This window comes from Neltuma alba, unplaced genomic scaffold (genome assembly GCF_004799145.2).
Source record: "Neltuma alba isolate B1F8T4 unplaced genomic scaffold, ASM479914v2 tig00000105_pilon, whole genome shotgun sequence".
In the NCBI taxonomy this organism is placed as follows: Eukaryota; Viridiplantae; Streptophyta; class Magnoliopsida; order Fabales; family Fabaceae; genus Neltuma; species Neltuma alba.
In genome coordinates this window covers 695,254-709,876 of record NW_021631921.1, presented here as the reverse complement: position 1 = coordinate 709,876, position 14,623 = coordinate 695,254, and the positions used below count along the sequence as shown (strand labels likewise).

Genomic DNA, 14,623 nt, shown 5'->3' with positions numbered 1-14,623 from the left:
TTAATAGCTACATAATTTACAATAAATATAATCTCTTAACTGTAAGTTTTTTAAAAAAGAATTTTTATTTAAAAGTCACTAGAAAATCTTAAATTTAGACCATTAATGGGTTCGTTTGGTATGAGAAAAATGGAAGAAGGGGGAGAAGAAGAAAAATTTTTATGAACTCGATTTAAAAAATTGAAAAAGTGGAATTAGAAGCTTTTTATTAATTTTTATTGCTCTTTTATCTTACAACTTTTTTCTATTAAAATTTTAAAACCCCTATTTTTTAATTTTTAAAATTGAGTTTATTAAAAAATTTTCTTCCCCTCTTCTCCCCTCTAATTCCCTTATACCAAACATAGGGTAAAAGTGTATTTGAATGATTTAGATTTCACAGTAACGACGAGTATCATGATGTCTATCAGTGTAATGAACACTAAAACTGTTCCTAGTTTTTATTTTTCTTTATTAAGTTTTTAAACTTAGATTCCAAATTGGAGATCGGAAACTTACCCAAATAGAATAATTATTTATATGGCCGGCCATTATCCCATATTGGTATGTTATTTTTTCATTTAGGTGTCATTGAGCTTTGTCCCTTACTTTTATGAAGCAACACATTTGAGGGCTAAAATTATTAGATATCCTATCTTTGATTGATTGGGGGGCATCTAAGACAAATTAATGTTAAACCGATTGGATTAATTATACTTGTTTTTGTCTGGAATCAGTTAAATGTTACCTGAATTCTTATAATTTATACAAATTCTTTTTGAAATAAATTATGCAATAAAAGTGAAGCTTGGGATCTATTTCAAATTCATGTCAAAGTAGATGATGAACTACCCATAGCAGTCGTGACTATGGGGAAGTGTTTAAGAAAAGGTCTTGAAGAGGAAGAAAAGGATCTGAAGAGATGGACGACGGCACGGTGTATGTATTGGCTTTTTTAAAATAATTTTACATAATATAAAGTAAATATGAGAAAAGAATTTTATCTCAAATTACATAAAAATATATTTTCTCGATGACTATAAAGGTTGCCAAACTCCCCATTTAGAAATTGAGCAGCATAGCACAGGCTTGGGATTTCAGAATGAATATACAATATCTTTAAATTTGGATTAGTTAGATGTCTCAACGTTAGGTGGATTAATACAGTATCCTGTATAAAGATCTTTCTCAAAAATCTTCAAAATCTAGTTGAAATTATCTCAGAAAGGTATCATCCATTCCGGGGTGCTTATCATAGAGATAATAAAATAGAGGGATTGTCAAAATATGGTAAAAATATGGTATGCATTTGCTCTCCCGAACTTCAATTTGATTCGTAAAAATGATTTAAAAATAGTTATAATATGAAAAAAAATTTTGTTCGCGTGATTAAATTTTTTTAGCATGAGTTGAATAGCAAATAGTGTTCATGTGAATGTGAGCACGTATTGAGAGATGATGCTGTGAATTATGGACCTAAGTTATTCTAATGATGGACCTCATTTTGGGCTGAAGAAAGGCCCAAAAGATAACGGTAAGACCAAGAAGCCCATAAAATGGTGATTGGCAAGGCTGAATTGGACGCTATGACGTGCCCAAGTGCAATGGCCCAGTGGGTTCCTATTTCCCCGAGGGTGAGACGCAAGACGCTGATAGCTTATATGCTTCTTGGTAATTACAAGCACGTTTTATACAAGTTAAAATAAAACTCTACTTATATATTTATTTTGTATTTCGTAAATTATGATTAAAAATTAGTTATAAATTATTCCAAACAATCCTGTAGTTCTTGGAGTTCATTTTTTTTGATAAAAACATTTAACCAAATTATGCTAATTAATTAAAATGTTAGTTAAAATTTGTTAGAAATCATAAATATATGGAAGGAAAAATCACAAAAAGGATCTAAAAATTACAAAAATTACAAATAAGGACTCATTTCAATATTAGTATTAGTTTTGAGAACAATTAATAAGCGAATGATAATAATTTTTGTGACCAGGTCCATGTACACAATTTTTTAATTTTCAGGGTAAATTTTTTTGCAATTGCCCCTATATAAAAGGCGTAATTTTTTTAAAAAAGATATTCTTATTTATGAGAAGAGAAAGAATAATTTTTAAAATAAAGAGGATTGTGGAAGAGAAAATTTGCAGTGGATAGAGAGCATGAGTGAAAAAGAGAATAATGCTTGGAAAGTTGTGTGATAATAAATGCATTGAAATTAATGGGGACAGAATGAAAAGCTAACAAAGAAAATTTGAGACATCTTCAAATGCATCTTATAAATAAGAATACGTGATATATGGTAATTGTTTCTTAATTATAAAAAGCAAGTAGAGACATGGTGTCCCCAAACGCGTAAAACACAGTTAAGTGGAATGCATGATTTCTTTAACCTTTTCACTTTTGATTTCTTGTTTTGGGGTCCATTAGAATTGGGGAAAGAAAGCAAAAAGAAAGAGCCCTGTGTAACTTCCAAGTTCCTACCTAGTGGACGACTCATGCTCATTAGAAGTCTGGTCACTGTGGAAGTTTATATTTCTGGTATGAAAGTGAGAATCTCTTTTCCTTTGCCTCTCTGAGTCTTCCATGTTTTGATCATTGCTTTCTACTTGCTTTACTTACATAAGAAGAAAGAACACTATCATTTCCAACTGAGTTGACGACTCGAGCTCATGAAAATGTCTGTGGATTGCAGTGTAATTCTGTTCATCTCCCTCTTGAAAACTTGCAAGCCAAGAATCGTCAACGGGATTGGAAGCTTATCTGGTATGAACATGAAAACCTCTTTTTCTTTTGCTTCTTTAGTCTTTCATTTTCTCATCAGTGTTTTCTACTCTCAAAGTGTGAGTTGCTTTAAGAATTATTATTATTATAATATATGAAGCCATCATGAAGAATAATTGAGTCATTTAAATTATCATCAAGAAAGTTATAATAATGATTTATATTGCTGATTTGATTGAGCTTTAATTCTACATTTTATCTTTTGTCAATGTATTATTATTTTATAAGCCCTAATCAACCATAAATAAAATAGCAGCCTGGTTTTTCAAAAAAAGAAGTAACGACTTGCGTTTGTTCAAGGCAGAAATTAAATACTACCTCCACTCCTTAATATAAGATCTCGTTTGATTTTTATTTTGGTTCTAAATATAAGACCCCAATCCACTTTGTCTCTCATATTTATTTATTTTTTTCTCAAGATAGTCCTTCTTATAATAATAGTTCTAACCAACAAACTTGATTAGTAAGGATATTTTAGGAAAGACAACACCTATTTATTACAAATAACTAACTTAACTTGTTTTCTTAATCTACTCAGATTAGTCAAATAACTTTTATATTTAGGATTAGAGGTAGTACTAGTAATGAAATAAGGCAACTTCTATTGATTCGTTCTTTATTTAATTTAATCATTTATCTATTTGCAACCTTCACTAGTGCCAACATTTAATCCAAATTTCTTGTTTGTTCCTGCAAATGTCTCAAGAAAAGTAAAAATCATAAGATTGCTTGTTTACTTTAACTTTTAAAATTTGGTCCAAAGGCACCTTCGCTAAAAAGCAAGTAATAGAGTCATGGGGTCCCTAAACATATAATGGCAATTAACTGGAAATATAATTTCTTTAACTTTTTCAATTTTAAATTCATATTTTGGGGTCCATTAGAATAGAAAATTTATCTAATCAAAGTCTTAACTCTTAAGTTTAAGGCTATTTTTCTTTTATTTTTTTAGAGTAAAAAAAAAAAGGAAAAAGAAAGAGCGCTCTTATTTCCAACCGAGTTGACGACTTAAACTCATGAAAATTTTGGTGATTGCAGTGGAATTCTGTTCATCTTGCTCTTGAAAATTTGCAAGCCAAGAATCATCAACTCAATTATCTGGTATGAAAATGAAAACCTTGTTTTCCCACCTTTAGTCTTTCATTTTCTGGTCGGTGTTTTCTATTTGCTATAACAACATAGGGGTCCATCTGTGATCAAACTCGTAATTCTCAAAGTATGAGTAGCTTATTAGTTGTGTCATCAATTGGACCTATCACTTACAGACCACATTTGTTACTTTTTTTTTTTTCCCTTTCAACTTCACACTGATCTGATAGAAAATACAATAAAAAACAGTAGATTCAGCCACTCTAGTATCTAAAAGTTCCCGGAAAAATTTTTATATCTCATACAAAGAAAGTTAGAACAATTGATCTTCCTTATTTTTCATATTCTACATTATGAAATTTACCTTCCAGCTTGCTGTTACCTAGTTGAATGGATGAAGTGGGGATATCAATAGCAGCAAAACTTGCTGAATATTTGGTGGATCCTACTTTGCGCCAATTGCAATATTTGTTTTGTGGCGGAAAAATCACCAGAAATGTTGAGACCAAAAAGGAGGAATTGATACTGAAGCAAGGGAGGGTGCAAGAACGTGTTGAAGAAGCCATTAAGAGGACTGAGAGAATCGATGATGAGGTTAACAAGTGGAAGAATGAGGTGGTGAGGCTCATAGCAGAGGTGGAGAACTTAGTGCAAGAACTTAAGGCCAAGAACGGCTGCTTTCAAAGGTGGTGTCTTATTGGGAGGAGATATCATCTCTGCAAAGTGTTGGCAAAGACAGCCCAGCGGATGACAGAGCTAAATACAAAGAGTGATCAGTTCGAACCATTTTCCCATCATGTTGTTGTTCCAGATATAGAGTATCACTCTTCTAAAGATTTTATGTTTTTCAAGTCAACAGAAATAGCACATGATCAACTATGGGAGGCACTACAAGATGATGATAGCTCTATGATTGGGTTGTGGGGTATGGGCGGTTCGGGCAAAACCACATTGATAAAGGAAGTAGGAAAGAAAGCCAAAGAATCAGAGCTATTTGATCGAGTTATAATCACAACAGTGTCCCAAACTCCAAACATTAGGAAGATTCAGGGTGAAATTGCAGACTTGTTAGGACTCAAATTGGAGGAAGAAACTGAAGTGGGAAGGGCAAGAAGAATCACAATGAAGTTGCGAAATCCAGAGGAACGAATTCTGATTATATTGGATGATGTATGGGCTACATTGAACCTTGAGGATATTGGGAATCCCTTCGGGGATGAAGGTCCAAGAAATTGCAAAGTTGTCCTGACCACACGTCGTCAAGAGGCATGTACTTTGATGGATTGCCAAAAAATTATTCCATTAGGTCTGCTAACAGAAGATGAAGCTTGGGATCTATTTCAAACTCATGCTAGAGTAGATGGTAGTGCTAGAGAAGTGTCTCAAGCGGTTGCTGTGGAATGTAAAGGACTACCCATTGCAATTGTGGCCATGGCAAAGTGCTTAAAAGGAAAAGGACTCGATGAGGCAAATGTTGTATTGCACAGGTTGAGACATTCAAAGCCAGTTGATGTGGATAAGGGAGGGAGTGATGCTTTTACCTGTCTCAAGTTAAGCTATGATTATTTGAGAACTGGAGAAGCCAAATTGTTGTTCTTGATGTGTGCCATGTTTCCTGAAGATCATGAAATTATCATTGAAGATCTTTTTAGATATGGAGTTGGGTTGGGCCTATGTGAAGATGCTGACTCATTTGAAATAGCAAGGAGTCAGGTTATAACAGCTATAAATGTTCTTATTGACTCTTCATTATTGATGTTTTTTGTCAACTTCAAGAATGAAAAATATGTGAAAATGCATGACATGGTTCGTGATGTAGCTTTATGGATAGCATCTAAAGAGCATGGCACCATTATGGTAAATTGTACAAGAGAATTTAATGAATTTCTTGAAGATGAAGTAGTAAAAGATTGCTGTGCAGTATCTTCATGGAATAAAAATACTAAGTTGCTTCAATTTCCTCCTCAATTCGATGCTCCAAAGCTTGAGCTTCTATTGTTAAATTCAAGCGACCCCCTAAATTTGACACTTGCATCATTTGAAGGTGTTAAAGGATTAAAAGTTGTAGCTCTAATTAACAATCTATATGGCTATCAGACAAAATTAGAACCTCAGTCAATACAATGGTTGTCCAATCTTCGAACTTTGCGCTTGCAAGGTTGGCATTTAGGTGATATTTCTTTTGTGGTAAGCCTTAAAAGACTTGAGATTCTTGACTTGAAAGGCAGCAAATTAAAAACAGTGCCAAATGGAATTGAGAAACTAAATTTTATGAAATTGCTCGATTTGTCACAGTGTACGGTAGAAGAGTGTTTTTGTAATGTAATAGGACGGTGTTTGCAGCTAGAAGAATTGTATGTTTCTAGAGATTTACATCCTTCAGGATACACAATTTGTTATGCATGCTTTGTGGGTGTCCCTGCTTATCCAAAATTGAGAAGGTATTCATTAGAAATGGGGCAATCCGGTAGACCTGTGTTCTGGAATAAAGGCTTAAGAGAGTTACTCTTGGGAGAGTTAAATATCTCCATTTCAAGTGCAATGATCAAGGATCTTGCACAAAGAGCAACCACAATTGAATTTTATAAGCTTCAAGGAGGCTGCAAAAGTTTCAGTCCAGATGTGGTTCAAGCAGTAGGAGGCTTGAATGACTTAACTAAACTCTGTCTTCGACGCTGTTCTGAGATCGAATGCTTTACTGATCAAACTATTCCTCATGAAGACATACTTGTCCTTAGATTGGTTGAGTTGGTGTTGGAGTATATGGATAATCTAAAACAACTATGTCACAGTCCTTCTAATCTTACCTTATTCCTAAATCTAGAAAGTCTATATGTAGAAAGTTGCCGTCAATTGGTCAACATGTTTCCTGCTAATTGCAACTTGGGCAACCTTAAGTTCCTCAACATTGTCAACTGTCCGATGTTGACATCTCTCTTCTCCATCTCTGTTGCTTGCACTCTGTTATGTCTAGAAAAACTCACAATAAAGGGATGTCATGAATTGAAGCACATAATTGACGGGGAGGATGGTGCTGATATATGGGAGGATCCGAGATTCTCAAAATGGGAAATTCTATCTGTTTGTGATTGTAAACAATTAGAATCTATTTGCCCAAGCTTTTGTGTTCAAGGGTTTGTGCAATTGAAATCTGTATTCATAAGAGATGCTCCTCAGTTGAAATTTTTGTTTGGCAAAAATGGTGAAGAAACATCAATATGTGATGGAAATGAGACTAAGATGGTGCTTCCACTTTTAGAAGAACTTGAATTGAAATTCCTCCCAAATCTTCTCAGATTTTGCTCAGAAAGCTATCATCTATTGTGGCCATCTATAAAGAAAGTAAAATGGACAGGCTGTCTAAGATTGAATACTTCATGTGATTCTCTCATTATTGATTCAGAACTAAGGCAATCAGGTCCAAATATGGTATGCATTTACTCTTTGATGCTTTGATTTGATTTGCATAATATGTTAAAGAATATGAAGAATTTGTAGTTTTCTAAATATCTTAGTTCATGTGATATTTCTCTTGAGACATGCATGAAATTGCAAGTAGGGTTCTTGCAATTACTTACCAAGAGATCCCTTACTTTATTAATACATCTTTACATGCTTTAATTTTTTTAAAAATGAATTTGAAAATAAACAATCAAGGAAGTGACGTAAAACTTTTCCTTCTTGAATGAGTTCCTAATAAAGAAGTAAGCCATCGGATATAACAACAACTATATAGCACTACACATATATAGACACACACAAGGTAATTTCCATCAGTTCTCAAACTATCAATATTCTTTTTAAAATCAAACTCGCAGCACCCGCATTTATTAATCATAGTCTACCCACTTTCTTATATGTTCATGTAGTTGTTTTTCATTTGTTTAATTGACCCAAATTTAAATTGATAGACTGAGTCAATACAATAATACATGCACGTAATGCCTTTTAGTGAACCTCACTTTGTCATACTTTTGTAATTTGTTTTCTATGCCTTTAGGTTTGAATGAAATATGTTAATAATTTTCTTTTTCTTCTCTTTCCTTTCTTTTCCTTTCACACAGGAATCTCATGCATATAATGACTATCAACTGAGAGATGGAGAATCCAGGCTAGTAGCAACTGTTTCAAATGTTGAAAGCATTGTCCTTTTCAGTTGTGGGGTGGTATCCACATTCATCCCAAAAATTCCAATATTCCCATGCCTTAAACAGTTGTCTGTGGGAGGATGTGGAAATCTGAAATTTGTTTTCTCAGCTAGTATCTGTCAAAGCCTTCCAGAGTTAACTTCTATAACCATATCTTGCTGTGAGGAGATGGAAGAAGTTTTTTTGGGAAATGAAGATACTCAGGAGAATCTATCCATATTTCAATTTTGTTTGCCAAATTTACAGAGTCTGGAAATCAAACAGTGCAACAAGTTGAAAAGGATTTTTTCCTTTATGATTAGTGATGATGCTATCCTAATGTTTCCAAAACTAAGAATTCTAAGCATATCAAAAGCTTCACAATTGGAAGAAATTTTCAGATGCTCAAATATTGAAGACCATGTTATTGACAGTGAAAATGAAATCATGTTCCCAAACTTGGGATGGATAACACTTGAGGGGTTGCCCCGACTTGCTAATTTCTGCCAAGGGTTCAAGTTTCAAATATCTATGTATTGCAGTGTGTTGGTCTATGAATGCCCAAAACTGGTTCCAAATGTCGGGTCGAGTGCCACGTGGCGTGTAGAGGTAAGTAATATTCTTGACTTTTGTATATCAGTGCTTCCTTCTATATTGCAAATCCCATCTGTTTTTTATTTTCTAATATTTACTTGATGCTAGGTCAATATTTCATGCTTCTCATTAAAAAACGGGTACAAATGTTATCCGGAATAACTTCAAAGCTCATCTAATTTGTGAAATATTTGATGATTTGGCCTCTTCCCCCCCCCCTCTCTCCGCAACTTTCCCGTGAGCTGAAACTACTTTTTCCCCCCTTCTTTCACTTCTCAATCATACAGAGATTTGTTAGGAAGCATGTGCTGAAATGCAGCCAATTAGACAATAATGAAGGTCTCTCTCCGCCACTTCTTATTCTAAATTCGGAAGAACTCGATGATTTAAGTTTTGAAGTGCAAGACTGGTGTAGGGTCATTGGTGACAAGGACTCAGAGATGGCCAGTTTTTATCAAACATTTAAAGGTCTTACTCCGACGCAAGGTTTGAGTTTCCCATTTCTTCGTTCTTTGGAAGTGGTTCGATGTGGAAAGTTGAAGTTTTTATTCTCTGCAAGCACCATTGTCCATAACAGCCTTCCCAAATTGAAATTCCTAACCTTATCTGATTGTGAAGAATTGGAGGAAATAATTGCAGATAATGGGGAGCCTCAGAACACATCTAATGCTCAAGTTTGCTTTCCAGAACTAGGAGAGTTGGAGATTCAAAGGTGTAACAAGCTCAAAAGATTCTTTCCTACAACCATAAACACCGTTCTTCCACAGCTTTATTCTTTGTTGATAACTGAGGCTAGTCAATTAGAGGTGATATTTGGACATGAAAGGGAAGATGATGCTAACAATGGAGAGAAAATTGTGCTTCCAAACTTGAGAAAAATAAAGCTCAGAAATTTGCCAAATTTTGTCAATGTTTGTCAAGGATTGCAGTTTGAAGCAGTGCAGCTCGGCAGCATCAACATATGCAAATGCCCCATGCTTCTTAATCCAATTTTTGGATCAACTCAAATGGTTTCATTTCAACAATGGAAATCAATGGTATTTATCAATATTCTCCCAACGATTTTTAGTATATCTTCTAAATGACAACAAATTACATGTGGATTAAAATTTGGGGGGGGGTGGGGAGAGAAGAAAAGAAAAATACTTCATGCACGTATAATTCAGGAGATTTTTCTCTGATTTTGAAGCACATTAAAAGATGAAAAGGTGAATATATATGTGCACCTTGATTTCATGTCTTGTTAGTATTTATTACAGGCATTGCGTATAAAATTTTCATGTACAGCCATATCAAAGTTCTGACAGGGAAATTATAGTTATGTACATTGTTACTCTAAATATTCTAATACTTTGAAGCATATTTTGATGTTTGCCTGGTATGCTTGCATGTCTATTTGCTATGTTTTATTGTTATTGCTGCTGTCGTCTTTTTGAGACCGAGCTCAACCGAAAATTCTGAACTGTAACATAGATGAATTGTGGTGTTTCTGATTGAAATTTCATTATCCACAGGATTCTAGAGGAGTTCAAGATTTCCCAACTGAGGCAAGTGTAGAAGAGGAATTTCATGCTAGTGAAGAAAAAGGGACGATCATGATCTCGAAAGTACATTCTTTGGCTTTGAGGCATTCAGCTAACCTCATAACTTCTTTATGGGAAGGTCCCGCTTTAATAAGCTTCGATAATCTTTTCCAGTTAAATGTGTTCGGATGCAGAAAATTAAAGTCTATCTTCCCTTGCACTGTGATCAAAAGCCTTCCATGTTTATGGCTTCTGTCCATTATAGAATGTGAAGAGTTGGAGGAAATCATATCAGAAAAAAGGGAACAAGAGTATGATCGCTCTCCAAATTCTTCCTTGTGCTTCCCAAAACTTTGCAGGCTTGAAGTCTATAGATGCAGCAAGTTGAAATGTCTCTTCTCTCTGCCCTCTAATGGTGATCTTGCAAAGTTGGAAGATCTGAAAATAAAAGGGTGCTCTCAACTAGAGCAAGTTTTTAGCTGTGAACTTGAAATCCATGAGGAGGAGTCCAACAAGAACCTGCTTCCAAATCTCAGATATCTTCTACTTGAAGACTTGCCCAAACTCACTCAGATTTGTGCAAGTTTTCCTTCTCTGTTAAAGTTGTTGCCAATGAGGATTTTGGAAGTTAAGGATTGCCCTATGCTCCAAAACAGAGGTACGTACATACAAATGCTTTAGACATGCTTGCATTTAAAAAAAATAATTCTTCCTAATTTTCCCTTTTCTTTCTAGTTTAATGTTCTTCTTAATTAGTGTACAACTTTGAAGCACTGGCATCTTAAAGAACACAGCTTTGTCATGTTCAAAAGTTGGTTCAACGGAACATTCAAGTTGCGGAACCTTCATATTTTGCTTTGTCCTTGAGCTTGCATTGTTTATTTTATTTTATTTTCACGTGTTTAAGTTCCCATTGGACAATGGACAAGATGCATTTTATTACTTTATCATATTTTTTCCTTGCATTAGCTGCAAATTGGATTATAAATTCTGCAGATAACGTTGAAGAAAGTGAAGACTATGATTCAGAGGATTTTGATGACGACGACGACTTCATAGTATTTGAGACCACACAGCAATTTCTCCAATTGAGTGCTCCTCAACCTCCCGTTTCCATGGTTCTTGGTGAGGACATACATCCCTGCGAATTCAAAAGGTAATTATTCGGAAATATTATATAATTGGTTAATATAATATCCTACAATTAATATAACATTTTTGCCCCATAATATTCCTGAAGCAGCTATGAATACTTACAAAGACATTTGCGGAACATTGTGAGTTTGTGACACATATTTCTTCAAAATTTGTGCAATTGTACTCTTTTTTAACAGTCAACAAACATTAAGCTGTATGTACTCTATAACCCGATTTATAAAATTGTATGTAGAACAATGGATAAAGAATTATTAAGGGATTGACTTGAAAGTACGTATAATAAAAGTAAATAATTAAAACAATGAATTTTTCAAATAACCCTTTTCTCTTAGGCTTTTGTTTGCTCCTTTGACAAACGAGTATCTCCACCAACAGATATGATCGATTGTGTCGATGGATGATGTATTGAGAAGAAGAAAAATTCTAGAAGCTACCACGACCTTACCGGAGCTCGTCCTCTAACGGTGGCAGCGTCTACGTCGTCCTCACCTTACTCAGATGTTCGGTCCTTGGCCATAGCTCTTGCTCTTTGCTTTTCCGCTCAATCTGTGGAACAAGTTTGAAGTTGTGTGGCTGTATGTGCTACTCTCGTGGGGGATGTTTTTGCCAATTGATTCATGTACTTTGATACCTCTGCCTCATTTTACTTTCCTGTATAAATGTTTGCATCTTTCAAGAACATTTTAATCAACTGAGAACCTTCACTTTCCATTTTACACTTTTGCCCGACCCACATATATGACATTATAAGCACATGTATGTGTTAGAGATTATGAAATCATGTTCACAACTATTTTACACCAAGTTAATTATAAAGAGAAGTTTATACACTGTTTATTATTATGACTCCATGCGTATTTACTGAAATTGCTTATCAGGAAATTAAACATGTTAGAATCAATCTCACCCAAGAGGGGGTGAATTGGGTGAGTTACAAAAATTTAGAATTAAAAGCGAGACAGAATTGAAAAGCAGAGAGTCAGAGTCAGGAGAAATTTCACCGCAGAGGGAAGACACAAGATTTATATTGGTTCGGTCTTAACCACTTGACCTACGTCTAGTCCTCAGAACACCTCTGAGTATTTCACTATCTTCCAAGATCGACAGGGCGCTTGGTGCCTCGGTACAGTAATTGAATCGCTCAATCACTCCCCCTTACTCTCGTAAGGATACAAGCCCTCTCAAGAGTCCACACTCTTGAGTATCGCTCAAGTATTTAATAAAGAGTAGTTATCGGCTCTCTTACAGAGTGAATTTAATGATGAACACTGATGCTCAGTAGTATCGCGGAAAACAGAGTATTGAATGCTAGACTTAATAATCGCAGGTGGTAGTTCCGGTATTCAATCTCTTCATTAATGCTTCTTCGCGCCTTTTATAGTTGAGGTCGTTAATTAGCCGTTAGACGGAAGAGCTTCTAGCCGTTGTAACTTAGTTTGCGTGTTTCGCTGGTTTCAACGGTTCCGCCATTAATGCGTCTGAGCTTCTGACACTGTAGATTGCAGTTTACGTAATCCCGTTGAAGAGCCGTTGTATTCTTTCTTGGTAATCTGCACATTTAAAACTTTAAACAACAAGGAGTCTTGTGATGTAGGTTTTAATTAAGAACAAGAAGAAACACGAATTTATCATTCAAAGATCTTGGTCGGAATGATTTGTCTGTAGAAAGAGCAGAAAGACTTTCTGGGTATGTTGATCGAAGTGGTGATCGATTAATTGTTGTTCGATCAGGTTATCGATAAACTGAATGAAAGCTTCTCGAATTAGTTCAATGAAATTATCGATCAAGTGTTGGATCATTGATTTCAAGAACTATCATAGTAAACGGAAATCGTTCCATGATCGAACAAGTGATTGAACACTTTTTGATCGAACAGATTATCGATAATTCAAATGTTATTGAAATGAAACTTTAGTCACAGATGATCGAACAAATTATCGATAATCAAATAATAGATAACCTTATCGATAAACAATAAGCAAAAGTATATTCGGAGAAAACACATGCTATGTAGGTTGATCGAATAAGTGATCGATTAAAGAGTGATCGATAAAGTAAAACAAGGAGATTTAATCCTGTAAATTCAAAGAACTGATTTATCGATCACGTTTTGTGAAAACATGAGTTTCAGGAAATTGGATGATCGATCATATTATCGAAAAGTCAATGATCGATTAGGTGATCGAAAAATGGTTCAACATAAGTTAATGCGAATATAGCAATCCTCAGACTCTTTATCGATCATGTTATGTGAAAAGATATTTATGCAAACAAGTCTAAATTATCGATAATGTTATCGATAATTTGGTTGCAGGAAAAAACTAAATATGAGTAGATAAAGACATTGATTATCGATCATGTGATCGATAAGTTTATGATTGATAAGATTATCGATCCATCAAAAAAGATGATTACCTGCATTCAGAGAGTTAGAGCATAATGATCGATCAGGTGATCGATAAGCAAATGATCGAAAATATGATCGAAAAATTGTAACAGAGTTAATGTATAGAACAAGTAGATTGTGTTACCTCTTATCGAAGTCGTTATAGATAACTGATTTATCGATCATGTGATCGATAAATATACTTCAGATTTGGTTCCTTTTATCAGTAACTCGATTTTCTATCTGATGTTATCGATCAGGTGATCGATAATTAGTCGTAATCTTGTGTGATTTCTATGTTAGCGATAATCGAACATTTTATCGATTAACCACTTATCGAATAGTTCTTCGATCAAGATACCTACTATAAAACTGCTTTAAACTTGAACAATTATCTGTAACCTTAGCGATAACCGATTTATCGATCAGTTGATCGATAAACATACTTAACCCAAATTATCTGACTTTGTTATCATCAAAACTATAATCCTAACAAAACATACGGCGCTTATTGCTAACAATACCAATGAGTTGGTTGTTTTCCACCTCTACTGCATGGGATGAAAGATATATAACACATCAACATGATTAATGTAGGTAAGAGAGTTAATGTCTATCTATCTATCTATATATACTATAAACGCCGTGGGTGCTTTGTGATTGGTCCACGTGTCTTCCATCTATAGGCTCATGGCTTCTGATTTTTTGTTTTCCCGGATGTTTACCAGATGTTGAGAGGTGAGAGATTTAAGTTTTGTTCATGTCGGTTAATGCTTGGGATGAATGCTTTTGTGGGAGTGGGGGGATGAATTTGTGGGGAACATTAATCGGTGTGAGAATTGATGTTCGGTGAAATTAAAATATATTAAGAGGCACATGTTAAGGGAATTAAAATATAAGGTGGGGTCTCTGGAGAAGACGATTCCATTGTTGGGGTATAAAGAAAAAGATAATTTCTTGAACTAAATATTTTAAT

General features: G+C 34.6%; 1 protein-coding gene across 1 annotated transcript; it reads left to right on the top strand.

The window, feature by feature from the left end:
- Positions 1-4,217: 4,217 nt before the first annotated feature.
- On the top strand, positions 4,218-10,374 carry LOC114739772 (disease resistance protein At4g27190-like). Its single transcript, XM_028927880.1, has 5 exons — positions 4,218-7,287; positions 7,923-8,594; positions 8,867-9,616; positions 10,094-10,186; positions 10,297-10,374. The coding sequence occupies exons 1-5, from the start codon at positions 4,249-4,251 to the stop codon at positions 10,372-10,374; spliced, it is 4,632 nt and encodes a 1,543-aa protein (XP_028783713.1). The 5' UTR covers positions 4,218-4,248.
- The last annotated feature ends 4,249 nt before the right edge of the window (positions 10,375-14,623 follow it).